Source organism: Scyliorhinus torazame, chromosome 4, assembly GCF_047496885.1.
Source record: "Scyliorhinus torazame isolate Kashiwa2021f chromosome 4, sScyTor2.1, whole genome shotgun sequence".
Taxonomy (NCBI): Eukaryota; Metazoa; Chordata; class Chondrichthyes; order Carcharhiniformes; family Scyliorhinidae; genus Scyliorhinus; species Scyliorhinus torazame.
The window spans coordinates 199,279,897-199,301,568 of NC_092710.1; the positions used below are offsets into that span (position 1 = coordinate 199,279,897).

Below are 21,672 nucleotides of genomic sequence, written 5' to 3' on the forward strand. Positions count from 1 at the left end.
GACCTTCCCGTTCTGTGCGCTCTTCGCGCAACTGCGCATGTGCAGCACCTTTTCCAAGATGGCTGCAATTCAAAACTGCCGTTCGTTGCTGCCAGCCTACCTCGCGGTGAGTTTTGATGCCTCTTTTACCTTTTCTTCTTGTATGTTCCTCGCAGAATTCTTGGAATTTGTCCAGGACTGCCTGGAAGTCGCTCTTGTTTTGCCCCTTTGAGTATCGGAAGGTGTGGAAGATTTCAGCTGCTTCTGGACCCGCGATGGTAAGTAGAAGCTTTATTTTCTCTGCATCCGCCACGCCATCTAGGTTGGACGCTACCAGGTAGATCTCAAATCTCTGCCGGAACCAATGCCAGTTTTCACTGAGATTGTCTTGGTACTGGAGCTGCTGTGGAATCGGAATCCCGAACATCTTCTTGCCTGGCTGTTGTTGCTGGTTGTCACTGTTCACTGAGTTGAAACTATATGGATTTAACAGTTACTCACTGGTACCATCTTTTGTTATGCTCTTGACGTAGCATAAGCTGCTTCCTTGATGTGCACTCTGACAAAGGAAGGTTCAGACTTGGAGATAGCTTCAACACGTTTATTGAACTATTAACAATACGTGAGAAGCAATAAAAATAATAGGCACCACAATGGTACCTGTATGCTACAAACAACAGCCGACACCTCCCATTGATAATAGTGACGCGTCAAGGACCAAGTCTTCTCGGCCATGATTGGCTTAAAGAAATAAGGTTGAATTGTACTGAGATTGTTCAAGTATGAAGGGGGACTGCCTGATCTGATAAGAAAATTCAAGAGCATCTGGCATCTCTAAGATGAAGATGCCTGTCAGGAATTGTGTGGTGGTCTGGTATTGATACTGATATCGAGAAAAGAGTCAAGCAACTGTCAAAAGTGCTAACTGCAACAAAATTTGCCTGCTACTTCCACTGCACCCTTGGGAATAGCTTGGCCAGTCATTGGTATGAATCCATATCAATTATATTGGTTCATTCCTGGGCTCAATTTTTTTGCTCATGATTGATGCACACTCTAAATGGATGGACATTTTGGAGGTGAAGTCACCTACATTGCATGTTACCGTTGAAAGATTGTGCCAAAGCTTTTCAACTCACGGATTAACTGATGTTATTATCAGACAATTGAACCATATTCACAAGTGCTGAGTTTCAAATCTGCTTTCAACGGTATTAAACATACAACTGCGTCTTAACACCCAGCATTAAATGGACTAACCGAGAGAGCAGTCCAAACTTTCAAGTCTGGCCAAAAGAAACTGTCAGGAGGAACCTGGAGAACCAAAATCTCACGATACCATTTCACATGCAGCAATGGGGGTTCCACCAGCAGCACTGCTAATGAAACATCGTCTCAGAACGAGACTAATCCCCATGTTTCCAAATTTGCCAGGGAGGGTGGGAGCCAGTCAAAGTAATCAGAAAGCAAGCCATGATTCACATGGTGCAGCACGGTCATTTATGCTAATTGAAGCTGTATGCGTGAGATACTTCGGTCATGGATCAAGTTGGATCCTCAGAATTGTCTCAAAGACTGGACCCCTTTCATACCAAGTGAACGTGGAGGGACAGATTGTCCATAAACATCTTGACCACTTCAGAAATAGGGAGACGCTCTAGCAGCCAGTGTTGCCATCAAGAAATGCTTATAGTTCAATGTCTCTGTGGAAGCAAATATGAACATAGAATATACAGTGCAGAAGAAGGCCATTCGGCCCAGCAAGTCTGCACCGACCCACTTAAGCCTTCACTTCCACCCTATCCCCAAAACCCAATAACCCCTCCTCACCTTTTTGGACACTAAGGGCAATTTAGCATGGCCAATCTACCTAACCTGCATGTCTTTGGACTGTGGGAGGAAACTGGAGCACCCGGAGGAAACCCACGCAGACACGGGGAGAACGTGCAAACTCCTCACAGACAGTGACCCAGCGGGGAATCGAACCTGGGACCTTGGCGCTGTGAAGTCATAGTGCTTGCCACTTGTGCTACCGTGCTGCCCAGAAACACCAGTGCCAGAAGAGGTACCTGTTATTGCAGTTCCTGTTAATATCGATCCTGTGGAAGCATCTCAGACAACAGAATTATGCTGCTCCACAAGGAAGAAAAAAAACCCTCAAAGACTTGATTTATATTTGTCCAACTCATTTACATAATGTTTAGTTAGTATTTGGGATTAAATAAATTAGCTATTGACGATTGTATCATGGAGTTATTGGGGTAGGGATGTAAGGGCCACATAGCAGAGTAAGGGTCATATGACCTGTGTGACCAATGCGGACTTAGAGGTGAAAACCACCCCAAAGCGAATTAAGTCTGTGAAAGTGCATCATCACACACTCATTTAAAAATACTATCAGTTGCATACTGTTGTGCTGCTCCCAGGTTGTAATAAATTCTACATAAATGTTGATCTAATGAAAATCAAAGTAGCACTGGTGAACAAAATGACAATATGTAATTTCAGCATGGAGCTTCATGCTCTATCAGGAATTTGAACATAATAGTCAATGGTCCATAAAGCCTTTTATGACCATGAGAATGTCCAACAATCCTTATGCTCAAATTTCCAACATGAGCTCCTCATAGAGTCATAGTCACAGAGGCCGTGGGCGCGATTCTCCGGAAATTCTTTTTAGTGTGGTAACGAGCGGGAATTGCCGTGAGCTTCCCAGTGCTCGGCAACACCATTCAACATTAATTGATCCACTTAACAAGGCCTCACGGGCTTCTTGCCACAAATGAAGGCTCGCCAGCTGATTCGCTGGGTCCGTGCTCACCAGCCCTCCACTAACTAGGTCGACAGCACTTAAGCTCAACCAACCCCAGCCAGCTCGCAACAATGTCACCCAGGAGACCGGGCTCCAAGATTTGGGGACCTTAACCTGGGAAAGGTCCTAGACTCTATGGAGGCCAGGAGGGAATTCCTATTCCCCCGAGGGTCCCAGAGGCTGAGCCATAGGGCAGCCTATGCTGTCTTGAATGAGGTGGCGGCAGCTGTGAGCTCAGGGAGTGTGCCCAGGAGGACTGGCTTCCAGTGCCAAAAAAAGGTCAATGACCTACACCGGGCAGCACCAGTGAGTAACGATGCCCCCTCTGTGTCGTCGGGAGAGGGTCCAAACTGGCGGTGATGTGCCAGATTTAAGAATCCTCACATCCTTCGAGGAACACACCCTGGAAGCGACTGGGGTGTCCGAGGACAGATTGGTCACCCTGCGGAGGCTTTGGAAACCGCAGAGGGGAGGAACCACCGGGCTCTACTCAGAGGACCTATCAAACATGAGTTGTTATTGCCTTACGGATTGACCCATTCCTCCCACTGACCACATATCCATTCTCCCGCAGGTCCTCCAGCAGATGCCGCTGGCCCATCCCGGGCAGCACCCTCTCCAGCCTCCCAGGAAACCACCTCAGAGGAGAGCTCCGAGGATGCCACCATTATAGTCACGCCACAGTTGTCATCCCCACCCTCCACCAGCGCAGATATGTGCACCTCGGTGGGAAACGTTTTATACAGCTCCAGCAAAACCTCCCTGCTCTCGAACTCTATGCCTCAGCTAATAGAGACAAGTATACCATATGCCTTCTTAACCACTCTACCACCTGCTCTGCTACCGTAAGGGACCAGTGTACATGCACACCAAAGTCCGTCTGATCCTCGGTGCTTCCCAGGGTCCTTCCGTTTTTCATGTATTCTCTTGCCATGTTTGTCCTATCCAAGTGCATCATCTTACACATTTGGATTGAGTACCATTTGTCCCTGATCAGCGTATCTGACCAGCCCGTCTATATCCTCCTGTAATAGAAGGCTATCGTCCCCACTACTTACCACCCCACAAATTTTCGTATCATCTGCAATGTTCATCTGTAATGTTCTGCAACGATGCACAAATTCATCAAATCTATCCTGAAGGTCAAAGTGTCCCACTGGCAATATTATTCCACTGAGAAGTTAATAAATCCAGGAAATTGATCATACAGCAATCCCGCCTGATCAGCATGGAGAAATCCCCTCCAGCACTGATTCTGTGATTCGGTTTTACATCCATGATGTTTTATTTTGAACAGTGTGTATTCAGACAGTACTGAAACAACGATCTCCAGCAAATGTTTTTGCTTACTAATCTACAGGTGTAAGTCGTAACCAAGGTTATAGGCACAATTTAAATGTGGTGCCAAAAATAAGCTCTGTATATCTGTCCTTCTGTTTTTTTCCTTTTTTTCCATCTTTGATCACTGTCATTTTCCAGGGTCAGTGTAAATTAAAAATTGAGATGCCACTGCAAGTGGTAGCCAAGATTTATCCTTCCTCAATTGTTGTGCTTCCATTCCTTTCCTAGCTAATGTGGGGATTATCCATTGTATCAGCCAATTTGCTTCCTACAGATGTACTGAACTAGTGGTTGACCCACGACTAAAAGCATGGCGAGTTTTTGCAATTCCCTTTCCAGTGAATTGCAGTGCAAGTATGATAAACGTACAAATTCACAAAATTTCCAAAATATTGGGGAACCGTTCATAACATCTCTGGGCATCTGGACAACAGGGCTCTGCTGCTCTTCTGCCATGAGCTCTTGCTCCTCCATACCGATATATACATTGAGTTGCCCAATGCTACCTCCAAGTCCACTAACTGGATCCTTTGAGGTGCATGGGGTTGTACTGGAGCCTATTAGGTATTGACTCGGTCTGGGCTACCGGCAATGGTAACTGGCTGTTCTTCCAGCTTACAATTGTGAAAAAGGAACATCTGGTTCCAAGACAGTCCAAAAAGAGTTTGGGTTATGAAAGGAAATGTTTTGTGATTTGTGATTATGTTTTGTATAAGACGGGGAAAACTTATAGAAGGAGACATTTTCACTAGCCTTTGTTTCTATCTCTCCCTATATTCTCTTTGCTCTTATCGTAAGAATATCCTTGGCAGCCTCTTCAAAGGAATTCAAAAGCTTGAAATCTCTGGTTTTGATCAGGACTTTTGTACCAGCGGTGTGATTTTGCAAACTGATGCTCCCGTGAACAGTGCCCCATGTTGTGAGCACTAGATCATGGAAACATACCAAAATGTCTTGAATTGATAGCAGCCTAGTATTGTTGAAATGCAGTCAGGGAGAATCCAACTTGCCAAGGTAGTCGCCCTCAAGCAGGACAATGGGTCAGAGTCATAGAGGAGTCAGACTGGCAGGCAGACATCCCTTTCCACACCACTTTCAGCAGCAAAACCATCCGAAAGAAAATTCAAGGAAATAATGAATACAGTTAGAAAACAATTTAACAGTCAATGACTTAAACCTATTTGTATATGGGCACATGTATGTTTTATTTCCTCCTACCATTTAGCAACAAAAGTCTTCTCGTTTTATGTTCTCATATGCCACATACATTTTCCAATTAACCAGAAGGTGTAGATATGCAATTTTTCAATGTTTCTCACACTTTGCCTCTGTGGGAGCACAGGGCAGCGTAAAAGGATGTGGCTGACTGTGGTAGTATGTATTAGGGGTCATGTGGGACTGGAAGCCCTAATGTCATTGGCTGACTGATCCCGGGTCCTGGTTGGCCGTTGACCTCTAGCTCCGCCCTGAAGGCAGAGTATAAGAAGCCGGAGTCCTCCCCCGCAGGCCATTCTACTATCGAGCTGCGGGGGAACAGACACGTTTAATAAAGCCTCATCGACTTCACTCTATTCGTCTCACGGAGTCTTTGTGCGCTACACTGACACACTCCCCAAACCCTTCTCCGTCCTTGTAGCAAAGTGGCCTCTTCACTTTTGCAATCCCCATCATCAGCAACCTCCTCACCTCACTACACCTGCACAGCCACTCATCCTGATAATTGTAGCAGCTTAAAGTGTGCAGAGAATCATGAAGTGAATCACTTTCTACTATCAAAACACCAGAGGAGTACATTTCAGAAATTGTGTTTGTGACAGAAGTGCGATTTTGTAAAATTATTCCGTAGGTCACCAGACCACCAAATGATGATACTGGAAAAATTAAGAACTTGTGGTTTCTGAAAAGTGTTTAAATAATAAAATTTTCGTCAGCAAAGATGGCGCGAAAGGTGACAAGTTGTTATGAAATATTCACTCACTGAACATTAACTGTGACATCTACTTGATGTACAGAGTTCTTGGTAACCTTTGAACAAGATATCATCCAACAGTGTCATATTATTAATTGTAGAACAATGTGCTAAACTTATATTAACAATCTAATCTGTATTACTGATATTATTATTGTAGTATCCTGTAAGACCACCAAGTAGATCAACAAATAACTGGTTTATTAAGGTAACTATTTATCATAGCATAGCATTTACAGTGCAGAAGGAGGCCATTTGGCCCGTTGAGTCTGCATCGGCTCTTGGAAAGAGCACCCTACCCAAGGTCAACACTTCCACCCTATCCCCATAACCCAGCAACCCCACCCAACACTAAGGGCAATTTTGGACACGAAGGGCAATTTATCATGGCCAATCCACCTAACCTGCACATCTTTGGACTGTGGGAGGAAACCGGAGCACCCGGAGGAAACCCACGCACACATGGGGAGGATGTGCAGACTCCGCACAGACAGTGACCCAAGCCGGAATCGAACCTGGGACCCTGGAGCTGTGAAGCAATTGTGCTATCCACAAATCTACCGTGCTGCAAACAGCGAGATGAAGGCTACCGTGTTCCATGACTCCAGACTCCCAAATTGGAAACAAAAACCCACGTTCAGCCCCAGGATGCGCATACTCCAGCCCGAACAGGTCACATATTCCTCTGAGTACTCACCCCTTAAAGGGGCATGCTATCACCCCCCCCCCCTTTAAGTTCCTGGTTAACACCTTTCAATAACGCATTTCAAAAACAATGGAACTATACACAGTATTGTACAACAAATGGGACTCAACACAGTCCCTTATAAGGCAAGTCGGTCCGGGGACTTCCTGATCCTTTGGGAGTGCCATCATTCACTAACGGGTCTTCCAGCACGAGAGATAAAATCAGTTTGAACCTCAATGGGGTGACTCTCAAATTGCGAAGCTCCGTTAGTGCAGATAACCTCTCCAGTTCCTACTGTAACATTACTGGGCTCTCCCTCAGGGTAGCTTGCTGCAGCATTACTTTCATCTGTGGCAATATCACTAACAGGCAGACTAGGGGCGGACTGCTCTACTGGCTCTGTGTGCGACTCTCTTCTTCTGAAATGGTCCAGGTGTTTCTTCACCTTTTTACATTGGACATCTAAATGACACTGGACCTGTTCTGGCCACGACTGTTCCAGGGACCTAAGTTTCATCAGCACCAAAATTATTTACATGTACCAAGTCGTTCACTTGAAACGTTCTCTCAGTTGTTATTGAGTCATGGGGCGGGATTCTCCGACTCCACGCCGGGTCGGAGAATCGCCGGGTGCTGGCGTGAATCCCACCCCCGCCGTGTCCCGAAGTCTTTGCCACCAGAGATTCGGCGGGGGCGGGAATCGCACCGCGCCGGTCGGCGGGCCCACCCCCGCCGACTCTCTGCCCCGCGATGGGCCGAAGTCCCGCTGCTGGGATGCCTGTCCCGCCAGCATGGATTAAACCACCTTTTGAATGGCGGGACAAGGCGGCGCGGGCAGGCTCCGAGGTCCTGGGGGGGCGCGGGGCGATCTGGCCCCGGGGGGTGCCCCCCACGGTGGCCTGGCCTGCGATCGGGGCCCACCGATTCGCGGGCGGGCCTGTGCCGTGGGGGCACTCTTTTTCTTCCGCCTTCGCCATGGTCTTCACTATGGCAGAGGCGGAAGAGACCCCCTCCCCTGCGCATGCGCGGGGATGATGTCAGCAGCCGCTGACTTTCCCGCGCATGCGCCGATCCGCGTCGCCCGTCGAAGACCTTTCGGCCCCGGCTGGTGTGGCGCCAAAGGCCTTTCCCGCCAGCCGGCGGTGCGCAAACCACTCTGGCGCGGGCCTAGCCCCTCAAGGTGAGAGCTTTGCCCCTAAAGGTGCGGAGACTTCCGCACCTTTGGGGTGGCCAGACGCCGGAGTGGTTCCCGCCACTCCATTACGCCGGAACCCCCCGCCCCGCCGGGTAGGGGAGAATCCCGCCCATGATGTCTCTTCTATGCATTCTGTTTTGCCTCCATCCTCCCTGCCAAATTCAGAAATATTAGAGCCTACCTTGTTCTAATACATCTGTCCATGAGTAACTCGGCAGGTGTAACACCTGTGGTAGCATGAGGTGTGGTTCAACAGGCGATCAGGAAATGGGCTAGTTTGCTTTGTCGGGGGGGCTGATGACTGTTTCTTCTTGACGGTTTTGAATGTTTGGACGGCTCTCTCAACCAGTTCATTTGGATCAGGGTGGTAGGAAGAAGTTCAAAGATATTGAACGCTGTTGGTTCTCATGAAATTCTGGAATGCTACCCTAGTGAATGCAGGCCCATTATCCAAGAATAGCACCTTGAGCAACCTGTGGATGGTGAATTCCTGTCACATTTTCTCTACCATTGCTGATGAGGTCATGGACTTCATTCCGTGTATGTCCAACCATCTACTATGAGCAGGAACAGGATGCCCATGAATGGGTCGCAAAATTGATGTCTCGTCACACTCATGGCCGACCTGGCCACTCCCAAGACTGCAGATTGCAATTTTTGCTGTATTTGACATCGGCCACATTGTTTGACCCGATTCTCTATGTCGGTATCCATCTCGGGCCACCACATGTAGCTGCGTGTGAGTATCTTTATTATCCCAGGATGGGCACAGCGTAACTCTTGTAATAATAATTTTCTAGCAGGAGTAGGAATGACCACATTTGCTTCCCATAACAATAAGCCATCTTCACAACTTAACCCACCTTTCCTTATCTAAAAGCGTCTTAATTGCTCAGATCTGTTATCATAATACCAGCCACAGGGGACCATATGCTTAACTCTAGTTAATATGGGGTCTTTTGGGTCCAGAACTTGATCTGTTGCGCTGACACAGGTAATGTATCGAGAAGGTTTAGAGCAGGAACAATTTCTTGTGGTACTGATGAAGGCGGTGTACTTTCTGACAGGGGAAGGCGGCTTTAAATGCACGTGTTTGATATATGTCTGCCCGGCCTATGATGTAAAGTATACTCATAGGCTACTGATAATAGAGCCCAGATGAAGATATGGGAGGAATGACTTTATCCTCCCTAAATAACAGGTGTTTGTGGCCAGTAACTGCTATGATGTGCCATCCATAAATGCATTGATGGAACTTCTTCTTCACTCCAAAGATTACGGCTAGTCCCTCTTTTTCAATTTGGGAATGAGCTTTTTCGGCATCGGTCAGAGTCCTCGAGGCTTTTTGGCGCCATCTTCCGCCAATAAAACCGTTCCGATTCAGTAAGGAGACGCATCACAGGTGAGAATTATCTCTTTAGAGGGGTTAAAATGAACTCCGAGACTGGATGACTGCAAAGCTGATTAAACCTGTTCAAAGGCTCTGATGCTTGTCCAACGCTACCTGTGGTACTTCTTGGGCAGTGTGTGTAGGGGCGCTAACAATGTAGAAAGATTAAGAATAAATCTTTCGTAATAATCCACCATTCCTAAAAAAGATGTCAATTCTGACACATTTTTGGGGCCTGGTACTTCCATAATTGCTTTTATCTTCCCCTGGATAGGGTATAACTCTTGGGCATCTACTCTGAACCCCAAGTGTGTCATTTCATGGGCCTGAAATATGCGCTTTTCCCTTTTTAGCCTTACTCTGACCTTCTTAAATCTTTTTAAAACTTCTTCCAGATTTGCTAGGTACTCTTCTTCGTACACTCCTGCAATCTGTACATCATCTACGTAGACAACCACATAAGGTAGGTCCTGTTATAAGCGTTCCATCGTGCACTGGAAAATCGCACACACCGATGAGACTCCAAAAGGTAACCAGATATACTTGAACATGCCTTTGTGGGTATTTATAGTAACAAATTCTCTCAGCTTTGTCTAATTCTAATTATTGGTACGCATGGCTCAGATAAGTTTAGTGTAAGCTAAACCTTCTATTTAGGATATAAATCTTCAATTCTTGGTATTGGGTATCGGTCCAATTTTGCTGCCTGATTCATGGTTATTTTATAGTTGCCACATATCCCATTGGTTCTATGTGGCTTAACCACTGGCACAATGAGTGCCGCCCACTCCGAAAACTGTACAGGCTTGATGATGCCTAATTCATCCAACTGCTTGAGTTCAGGCTCAACCTTCTTATGAAAGGCATAGGGGAGGGGTTGGGCTCTGTAAAACGTGGACATGAACTCAGGATCCATGTAAACATTTGTTTTTAGGTCCTCGGAACACCTCCTGAAATTTCTTTAAGACATCATGCAAATTTGCTTCAATAATTTTGAACGTGTCGTGATGTTAACACCACATACTATCCTGTCTCTCAACATGTCGCTGAGTGCAGACCTGAACTCGCACTGTTCAGCCGTATGTCTTAGGTTCGCCGTGAACACCGCTACAGTCTCCCCTGGGACTCTTGTCGAATTCAATTTATATTGTTGCATTATCGCATAGGACTTCGGGTTGACTAATTCCACAATCTCCTGAAATGATTTGGAGTTGGGGGCATCTGGAGAAGTCAGACTCCTTATCAGATTATACGTCGGAGTCCCACAGGCTAGTAGGATTACTCGTTGCTCCTCTTCCCCCTGCAAATTCATTGGTCTCAACAAAATTGCGCATGCATTTGACAATAGATAGATAAATGGATAGAGAGATAGCGAGAGAGAGAGAGAAAGGCCATTTTTGCCCATCGGGTCTGCACCAGCCCTTGGAAAGAGCACCCTACTTAAGCCGACGCCTCCATCCTATCCCCATAACCTACTAACCCCACCTAACCTTTTGGACACTAAGGGGCAATTTAGGATGGCCAGTCCACCTAACTTGCACATCTTTGGACTGTGGGAGGAAACCGGAGCACCTGGAGGAAACCCACGCAGACACGGGGAGAAAGTGCAAACTCCACACAGACAGTCACCCGAGGCTGGAATTGAACCCGGGACCCTGGGATGGAGCTGTGAGGCAGCGGTGCTGACCACTGTGTTGCCCCTTGCTTAGTGAGTTTTCTTCAAAACAGGCTTCTACATGAGGTCTGCTCCCCTGATTCGTGTAGCAGGAGGAAGGCACTCCAATTGATCCTCGTCGCCAAATGGAGAATCCTGGTGACCATCCAGTAGATCAATGAATAAACGGTTTATTAAGGTAAGTGACTGTTTACAGAGAGTGAGACAAAGGCTACCATACTCCACAGCCCTAGACTCCAAACTGGGAAGGAAAACCTCTGCCTCAGGATTCGGGCACTCTGGCCCAATTAACCAAATGAGTTGTATAACCCTCCAAGAACTCGTCCCTTAAAGGGGCATGCCAGCATAATTATGTTGGTTACTTCATTATTCGAAGAAAACTTGTAAAATAAAGTTAAAGACTGAAGTTAAAGTTAAAGAACGTTTTTTATAACGTTGAATATAAAACAGTTGAGGACAGGGTTTTACAGATCATTGGCACCCAATCCTTTCAACTTTGGGACCTGGTTTCAAATCCGATACAGACTAATGGGAAAAATCTTTGGATTATGTTGGTCGTAAAGTTCTAATTGACATGTGTTTGGGCAGTCGCAATTACAGCTCATTAAACTATATTCAGTATTAATTGTAACTCCATGAAAAATTATTCAGTAATTTTACTTTGTTTAGAGGGAGAGGGAAGGGTTGTATTTCAATACCATATACAGCAATGGATTAAAAGGTTTGCCAAAAACCTTCCACCAAGACAGTATCTATTTAACAGTTATCCAAACCTGGCCTGAATTAAGCAAAGCAGCATTTTTAAACCCTGTCGGTAGATTTTTGTCTTTACAGCCCAGGTGTTAAACATCATCTGAGCGGCACATGGAAAGGAAAATCTAGCTGATTGTTCTCACAACATTAACAGCGCTCATCTGGTTTTCTTTCCATTCAAATCAATAAAAGAAAAACCTGAGGATCTGTCAGAAGCGAATGACAGCTGCCCCCAACTCCAAATCGTTTCAGGAGATTGTGGAATTTGTCAACCCGAAGTCCTCGGTGATAATGCAACAGTACAAATTTAATTCGACAAGAGTCCCAGGGGAGACTAGAGCGGTGTTCACGGCGAACCTAAGACAAACGGCTGAACAGTGCGAGTTCGGGTCTGCACTCAGCGACATGTTGAGAGACAGGATAGTATGTGGTGTTAACATCACGACACGTTCAAAATTATTGAAGCAAATTTGCATGATGTCTTAAAGAAATTTCTCAGCGACATGTTGAAACTAGGTGCTAGATTTCCCTTCTTGTGCTCCACTCAGGTGGCGATTGTGCCTCGCTCACACCACGAATCCTTTGGTTCCATTCAGTCATAATTGTATCATTCTGTGGAAATCAGACTAAGGCTGAGAAACCTGAATCACACATTGAAGCTGAAATTAGCGAGAATTGTCCGTTCTACTATTTGAAATAAGCTTTCTACTGAAATTCAAATCTGGATTTGAATAATTCACTGTTAATGTTGGCTGATTAGGATTAGAAATCCCTCAAAGCCCAGGTTTGGGCAACACGTGTCCAAACTGGGTGGCCCAGGTCTGGCCTGATTTTGGGTGATGTGGAGATGCCGGCGTTGGACTGGGGTGAGCACAGTACGAAGTCTTACAACACCAGGTTAAAGTCCAACAGGTTTGTTTCGATGTCACTAGCTTTCGGAGCGCTGCTCCTTCCTCAGGTTCCTTCATGCACCTGAGGAAGGAGCAGCGCTCCGAAAGCTAGTGACATCGAAACAAACCTGTTGGACTTTAACCTGGTGTTGTAAGACTTCGTATTTGGGTGATTTTGGGTGTCAGGCCTCATCTGAATAATCTGGTTGAACTGCTGGTACCTGTCACAGCTCCACAGTCAGCTCACCCTTCTGTAGGAACAAAGTTTGGGTCAACAACCTTGCCAGCATCAGCCCCAACAAAGTATTGTATGGAGAGTGGGACAAGAGGACAGCAGAATGGGGCTGAATGCAGTTGGGAGCAGCCAACAGGAGCATTGTTTAAGATATTTAGGTCCTCCTTTTCAATGGCAGGTGTTTCTCGTCCACATTCATGACAGGTAAAGCAGGCCTATATATGCATGGTTCGTTAGGACACCAATTACTCCAGGAGTCCGAAAACATGTGACAGGTCCTTTATTTACAAATGTAAATGACTAATTTATTTTTGCGGCCACTGGGGATACCTGAAACATCAATTTTCCATCAGATGTCTTTCAAATATCCCAAAGGTGTAAGGTACTGGTCCCCAACAGTTTGCTTATGTTACCGGTTTAAATTTCTACCTGAAATGGACTAATTAAACACATCTTAATTTTGAATTAGTCTCTTTTCCTAATGTATTAATGATTAATGGTTTGTGATCACCCAAAGTCCTGAATTCATTACCTGTGCAAAGTAGAGTTTTAGCTTTTTCCCATTGAACTTTGTTTCATGGAGCTCTATTCTGGCACGGGCTGCGACTTTGGGATTGCTGAAGTTAATTCGTACACGTCTGAAACTTTTAAACAGCTGGAATGTAGCATGGTCATCATAGGCCAAGAAAAGCGCCTCAAATTTCTCCTGCATGTAACAAACACAAAGAGAACAAACTTAAAGTCCTGACTTGTTTCACAATATTAATCTAAATATTTAAATTTTTAAATAATGTCCTTTAACAATATCAAAATTTGCATTCAACAAAATCGTGCAAGTATTTCACATTCACATGAATAATGATATTTCGGACCTTGTAAATCAATACAAAATGTAAGTAATACTATGAAATTGTTTACATAGTCACGTAGAACAGTATAGAGTCTTTTACTTGCAATTGGAAGAATGTTGGAAACCCAGGTGGAGCCTATTAATAACTGCAATAACCTCTTGAGTTAAACAGCATTTGAAAGGAAAAACAATTCTGATACGGATAACTGCAGCAAGCCATTAAAACCAAAGCATAGGTTTTCACTTTCACCACCTGAGTGGTAACCGGTTGGAACAAATCACACGCTCATGGTAGAATACAAAAGTTTTCATTCCACTCCCAGATTGCCACCCAAGCAGTGAAGGTGAATCCTTAACCCCTGGTATCAATGGTGAATGTAATGAAAAATAAAAAATAATGCTGGAAATACACGGTAGGTCACGGTAGCACAGTGGTTAGTACTGTTGTCTCACAGCGCCAGAGTCCTGATTTGATTCCCGCTTGGTCAAGGTCTGTGCAGAGTGTGCACATTCTGCCGGTGTCTGCATGGGTTTCCTCCGGGTGCTCCGATTTCCTCACACAAGTCCTAAAAGACGTGCTGTTAGGTGAATTGGGCATTCTGAATTCTCTCTCAGTGTACCCGAACAGACGCCATAGTGTGACGACTCGGGGATTTTCACAGTAACTTCATTACAGTGTTAGTGTAAGCCTACTTGTGACACTAATAAAGATTATTATAAGGTGGGCCAAGGAAAATAATGAAATGCAGTGAGAAGGCTGCAGTATCCGCAACTATCAAGACATTGCAGCAGAATTGGAAAGAAGGCAGGCAGCTTTTAACATGGCGAAGCCGGCACTCTACAAGAGTGGGGTACGGTTTGGCATGGTTTACTCGGCGAGGTTGAGGGTGATACACAAGAATAGAGACCATTTTTTGAGATGGTGGAGGAAGTGGACTCATTTATTAAAGCTGAATGACTTGGACTGAACTGAAGGGGCTTGCATGGAACATGGTTGGTGGTTGGGCGGGTTTGTATGGAATTTGATCTGCTACCATGGAGTTGCTGCGTTTGATGGGGGTAGTGTACGAGTAAGGGGAGAAGGCTTTTGGCTGGTCATCTGAGCTGGCAGGCGGCTTCCAGGTGATTGTACAGATTTGGGATTCGGGTGGTAAGCTAGTGTCGGTGCCGGATAAGTTACTGGGGCGTTTGAGGCGTTCTATAAGATTCTGGAAAGTAGGAGCTGCCAGAGGAGGAGTTGGATATGCTGAGGTTTTTGGAAGGTTTGGAGTGTCCCATGGCGGAGGAGGAGAATCGGGAAGAGATGTAGGGACCTCTTGGGGTGGAGGAGGTTAGAATTGAGCGAAAGCGCCAAAGCCAGATGGGTTTCCGGTGGAGTTTTATTAAAAATTTGCTGATGAACTGGTGCTGCTGCTGCTGGAGATGTTTGAGGATCCGGTGGCTTGGGCTGCAAGCATCCATTTTGCTTCTAGTGGGTAGCACTGTTGCTTCAGGGCCAGGGTCCCAGCTTCGATTTCCGGCTTGGGTCACTGTTTGTGCTGAGTCAGCATGTTCTCCCCCTGTCTGCATGGATTTCCTCCGGGTGCTCCGCTTTTCTCCCACAAGTCCCGAAAGACATGCTGTTAAGTGAATTGGACATTCCGAACATGCGTCGGAATGTGGCGACTAGGGGCTTTTCACAGTAACTTCATTGCAGTGTTAATGTAAGCCTACTTGTGACAATAAAGATTATTATTATAAGGATAAGGATCCGGTGGAATGTGGGTCATATCTCCCTATTTCACTATTGACTGTAGATGCTAAAATTCTGGCGAAGGAATTAGCACTGAAGCTGGAGGAATGTCGCCCACAGGTTATTGGGTAAGACCAGACAGGGTTTGTGAAGGGAAGGCACTTGTCATTCAATGTAGGGCAACTTCTTAATGTGGTGTTGTCCCCAGCATAGGGGATGGAGCAGGAGGTCATTGTTGGATACTGAAAGGCCTTTGATAGGGTAGAATGGGGATACTTGTTTGCAGTATTGTAATGGTTCTGTTTAGGGCCTATGTTTGTGGCGTGGGATCAGTTATTAAATAAGGCGCCTTAGGCTAGTGTTTGGACAAACAATGTGAGCTTGATGTATTTCCAGTTGCACAGGGGAATGAGGCAGAGGTGCCCTATAACCCCCCTCTTATTTGGTTTGGCAATAGTGCCTTTGGCCATTGACTTGAGATCTTTAGATAGGTGGAGAGGGATAATGAGGGGGAGGGGATTGTGCATAGGGTGATCTTCTTTTCTACGTAACTGATCCGATCCTCACAATGGGTGATACCATTGCACTGCTGAAGTGATTTGGGGCTTTCTCGGGCTATAAATTGGGAGAAGAGTGAGTGTTTTCATGTAATTTGGGGGCATTGCCAGTCCGTCTTATGGGAACCCATTTTAGATATTTAGGGGTGCAGGTGGCCCAGGATTGGGCCCGGCTTTGGAAGTTTCATTTTACGAGCCTGATGCATAGGGTGAAGGCAGATTTACAGAGGTGGGACAGCCTCCCACTGTCCTTGGAGGGCAGAATTCATTCAGTGAAAATGAATGTCTTGCCACCGATGGGGGGCGGGGGGGGGGGGAGGGATGATTGCCAAGTGGGAGAAAGAGTTGGGGTCCGGGTTTTAGGTGGGGTGTGGTGGGAGATTCTGTGTAGGGTGAACGCAACATCATCATGTAAATAATAAATAAATAATCTTTCTTGTCACAAGTAGGCTTACATTAACACTGCAATGAAGTTACTGTGAAAAGCCCCTAGTTGCCACATTTTGGCGCCTGTTCGGGTACACTGAGGGAGAATTCAGAATGTCTAAATTATTTAACAGTACGTCTTTCATGACTTGTGGGGAGAAACCAGAACACCCGGAGGAAACCCACGCAGACAGGGGGAGAACACGCAGACTCTGCACAGACAGTGACCCAAACCGGGAATCGAACCTGGGACTCCGGCGCTAACCACTGTGCAAGGTTTGGGCTGATACCGTTGCAGGCAGACAAAGTCCAGGATGAACAGGCTATTTGAGGGAATGGAGGATGGGTGTGAGAATTGTGGGAGGGGCCGGCTAACCATGTACATATGTCCCGGTCGTGTCCTAAGCTTGTGTCGGCAATTCTATTGAATTGAATTGAAGAATTGTCCCCTCGTGCCATATTCAGGGTATCGGACCTGTTGGAGTTGCAGACTGGGGCGAGGACTGCTGTTCAGGCCTTCGCCTCGCTGATTGCTCGTAGTGGGTGCTGATGGGTTGGAGGTCAGCTTCTTCACCCAATGCCTCAGTGAGGCTGGGGGATCTTATGGAGTTTTCATATCTTGAGAAAGTTAAGTACAGCCACATTCCCCGACCCAGCTACCTGCCAGAATGAAAATCCAACCATTCTGGGAGGTTTCCCCCAATGTCAGGTTTGTGGAATTCAGAATTTTCCTGACTGCGCACCAAACTCAGGAGGAAATATTTGCCGTGTGTGTCAAACTGTAGCATGTTTGTAAAGGGAAGCCTCTCCCTCCAAGGGCATATCTGGCAGGAAGATGGAATGCGCAAAGCTGTTCCATTTGGTTGCTACAGACATCATTGCCAGCGGAAGTGTTCTGGCCCAGGGTTTAGAAAACTCCAAAGTATATCATGGAGTTCACCTGACCCACAACTGTTTATAGATTTTGGTTATGAGGAGCACAAGGGTCTACCTTTCAGTATTATTCAACAGAGGCCTTAAGCACTTTTAATCAAAAACAAAGTGTATTCTACAAATTCAGTTAACATTTTTATAAACACACACATTAAGCATTTTTATCAACTACAAACATAAATACCCCACACAGCTACAGTACTCTATATATAACCCTTAATAACGTCCCTTAACTGTTTCAATCAAATAACAACATCCATAAACCAGAGAACCCTTTTACCAAAACAGTATGTTTGAATTCCTTCCAGAAAACAGTTATTACTTTGAAGTTATCAAGTGATCTGGAGACACCTTTTAACATGCAGAGAGAGAGACAAGACAGACTTCTCTGACTCCAGCTTACAAATGTAAAACGAAAGTAAAACTCAGAGCCACAACCAGCTCCCAGCTCAAAAACGAAACTAAAAACCCAGAGCCACAGCCCAGCTCACCCACACAATGACATCACTGAAGCCATTTGATAACACAATACAGGACACCCACATGACAGAAGAAAGAACAACAATGAACAACATTCATCTCCAACGAGAGATGTAACTTCAGAATACAGTAAGGCAATCAATCTCCTCTGGAACTGATTATATTAATTCAGACAAGGTTTTCAATCTTTCCAATGTGCCTTGGTGAAATTCACTCCAGCTGTCAGCAGTTATTAGTTGTGCTGAGGGCTTTTAAAGGTGAGGGTGGAATTCCTGGGGTAGTTTGAAAATATTCCTGAAGACACCCCTTGACATGGAGGGGCAGGCAGCAGAATTAGTCATATCCTCCACCCCACCCCTCCCTGGAACCCTCACTTCCATCAGAAAGCGGGTGGATCAAAAACATGCAGTGGAATCCATGCACAACGCAGTGGAATCCATGCACAGTGCAGTGGAATCCATGCACAGCTTTGTTCTGTCCAATTTACAGGGTTGTTGTCAGGTAATTCACTGTAGATCGTTCAATCCAATCTGAAGATTCGGGCCTTTAAAGTCTTTGAAAATGGTGAAAATGGAAGTATGTATATGTGTTAACTGGCCAGTTCATATTAGACAATAACTGGTCTCCTGGTGGGTTCTAAATAGGGAAATACTAACAAGGTATTACTGGGATAGTCCCCAAAACATTGAAATGATTTAACACCCGTAATATTGCTATCTATAATTTCTAGTTTATAACATACATTCAACTTTAAATCTGACATCCATTACTACTTGCAGAGGGCAGCCCCTATGAAGTGCTTGTTTAAAAAAATGTTTTTTTCTTTAAAATGTTTCCAGCACTGATAAAGACGAAGAGATTCAGCAGGCCTGTTAGCCAGCAGGTAAAGACACCAAACTTCTACAGCACTTGTGCAAATCAAAGAGATAATTGGTTTATGGTAATTTAACAGAAGAATTAATAAGAGGCACCGTCAGAAATGGCGTTCACCTTTTACAGTTTTCAACTCTGAATTGGTGAATTAATTGCATGGATTAATCAGGCCCACGAGAACTAGGATTAAATACAGAAAATCACTTGAGAACTACAGAGATAAATAAATACTATGTGGAACATAGCACTTTCTGTGCTCCCGTGACCATGAATATAATAGACATAGATACAGACATAGACATGCAGCGGGATTTTCCGACCCCCCGCCGGGTCGGAGAATCCCTGGGGGGCAGCGCGAATCCCGCCCCGACCCGCCGCCCTGACGCTGGCTGCCGTATTCTCCGGCGCCGTTTTTCAGGCAGGGGTGGGGTTCACACCACGCCGGTCGGGGGCCGTTGGCAGCGGCTCCCCCGGCATTTCTCCGGCCCCGATGGGCCAAGCGGCCGTCTGTTTCTGGCGTGGGTTAGACATGATCACACACGGCGGGACCTGGCAGGTACGTCGGCTGGGGCAGTCCTCGGGGGGGGGGGGGGGGGGGGGGGGCGGATCCGACCCCCGGGGTGCTCCCATGGTGGTCTGGCCCGCGATTGATGCCCATCGATCTGCGGGCGGGCCTGTGCCATGGGGGCACTCCTTCCTTCCGCGCTGGCCCTGTAATGCTCCGCCATGGCCGGCACGGAGAAGACAACCCCCTGCGCAGGCGCCAGAATACTCCGGCCGGTCTGTGCATGTGCGGAACCACGCCGGATGTTCCGCGCATGCGCGATATCACACCGGCCCTTCAGCACATGTGCTAACTCGCCGGTCCCTTTGGCACCGGCTGGCGCGGCGCCAACCCCTCCGCCATCCACCTAGCCCCCAGAAGTGCGGAGAATTCCGCACTTTCGGGGACTGTTGACGCCGGGGTGGTTCGCGCCAGTTTTTCCGCCGGCATGGGGACTTAGTCCCCGGACAAGAGAATCCCGCCCATAGTATTTACAGTGCAGAAGGAGGCTATTTCTGCCCATCGAGTCTGCACCGGCTCTTGGAAAGAGCACCCTTCTTAAGCCCACACCTCCACCCTATCCCCGTAACCCTGCAACCCTATCTAACCTAAGGGCAATTTAGCATGGCCAATCCATCTAACCTGCACATCTTTGGACTGTGGGAGGAAACCGGAGCAGCCGGAAGAAACCCACGCAGACACGGGGAGAACGTGCAGACTTCGCACAGACAGTGACCCAAGCAGGAATCGAACCTGGGACCCTGGTGCTGTGAAGCCACAGTGCTATCCCCAATGCTATCAATGCAGTCTACCCCCTTCATTCAAAATCAGCTGATAATTTGACTTTTTTTTTGCACTAAATTCCAACTTTGCTGTGTTATTTACATTGCTTTATTTAAATGATTGGATAATTCAAAAAATGACTTCAAATTATCAGAAGAAGAATGTATGCCATGTCTGAATTATGTACGTTATAGTGTTGAGATAAATATTCATATTAATAAAGTGGCATAGAATCCTTTTGGTAATTACCTTTCTAAAATCATTCTAACCAGATCCAGATACTTTTGCGCCCTATCCCTCTGCTAAGCTTCCCTTGTGATTGGGCACACTGAGCTATCGCTTTCAGCGAGCTATCCATCACTACTCCCAGGTTATTTCCTGGGCTGTGTGCTATAACTTGAAGCCAGTTCATTTACATTTCTACTATTTGTTTCTCTTCCATAATCTTATTTCTGTACCTTTATCAACACTCATTGCAATTTGCCAGCTATCAGCTCATTTCCCACTGGATTTGGTTTGCCTTTTTTTGTGTTATTTGATACACTTGGAACCCAACCCCACCTATCCAGCCCCACCCCATCCAACCCCTACCCATCCAGCCCCACCCCATCCAGCCCCACCCATACAAACCCACCCATCCAGCCCCACCCCACCCAACCCCACCCATCCAACCCCAACCATCCAACTGGTGAATTTCAAGAGCTTTGCATAGTCATAAAAGCTTTTCTGAAATCTGAATACATTACACACACAGTTTTCTGTTGTCACCAAGATCTGTAATTTCCTCAAAGAACGACAGTTTTTTGTTGAACATGATCTCCGTCCTACATTTAAATGTTCCATTATACTGTCTTTCATGATGGCTTCTAACATTTCCAATGGCTTGTAATTTCCTGGACCTTCCAAATGTTCCCATTTAAAGTTTGCTTCAGTTTTTCCCACTGTCCAATTCTTAGCAGGAACCCCTAGTTCTGATAATTCCCTAAAGATACTGGCCACAACCCAATAAACTTTGCTATCCGCCACCTTAATGTACCTGCTGAAATCCATCCAAACCTGTGCTTAATCTCCCTTAAACTTCTTTAGCCTAATTGCTTTATCTTTAACTGTTCGTCTTTCCGTTTGCTCTCCCACTCCAGAAATTCAACTTCCATCCTAGAGATCACAACCCATAACCTCTTTCATAAGTGCGAAGAAGAGATTTCATTTATAAAAGTTGCAAATCCCTTGATGTTATGCTACCTTTGTGGTCTTTCAATGGCCACACTATTTCCTTTCATTAACGTGCTTCCTGAAAATGTATTAATAGAAATGTGTTGTATTTCTTTTACTGTAATGTCCTGCTTTCTAACCTAACTCCTAATTCTACTTTCGCCCTTCTGACTAGCCCATAAGGAAGTCTAGTGGCGCAGTAGAAGTGTCCTTAGTGTGAGGCCAGAAGCTCTGAGCGCAAGTCCTGCTCCGGGACTTAATGGCCAGGGAAGGTGAATTCATAATGTGGCCAACATGGTTGATTATCAGCCTGTAAAACCTTCAAAAATGCGTTATGGTAAGTGGGTGAGTTGCC

General features: G+C 46.0%; 1 protein-coding gene across 7 annotated transcripts in view; it reads right to left on the bottom strand.

Moving 5' to 3' along the window:
• rcan2 (regulator of calcineurin 2) overlaps nucleotides 1-21,672 on the bottom strand; it is a 644,130-nt gene that overhangs the window by 169,419 nt on the left and 453,039 nt on the right. For all 7 annotated transcript variants that reach the window (XM_072499093.1, XM_072499092.1, XM_072499094.1 and 4 more), the window contains one exon: nucleotides 13,460-13,633. In XM_072499093.1, the coding sequence (XP_072355194.1) occupies nucleotides 13,460-13,633 (174 nt within the window). The remainder of the gene's footprint in view (nucleotides 1-13,459; nucleotides 13,634-21,672) is intronic.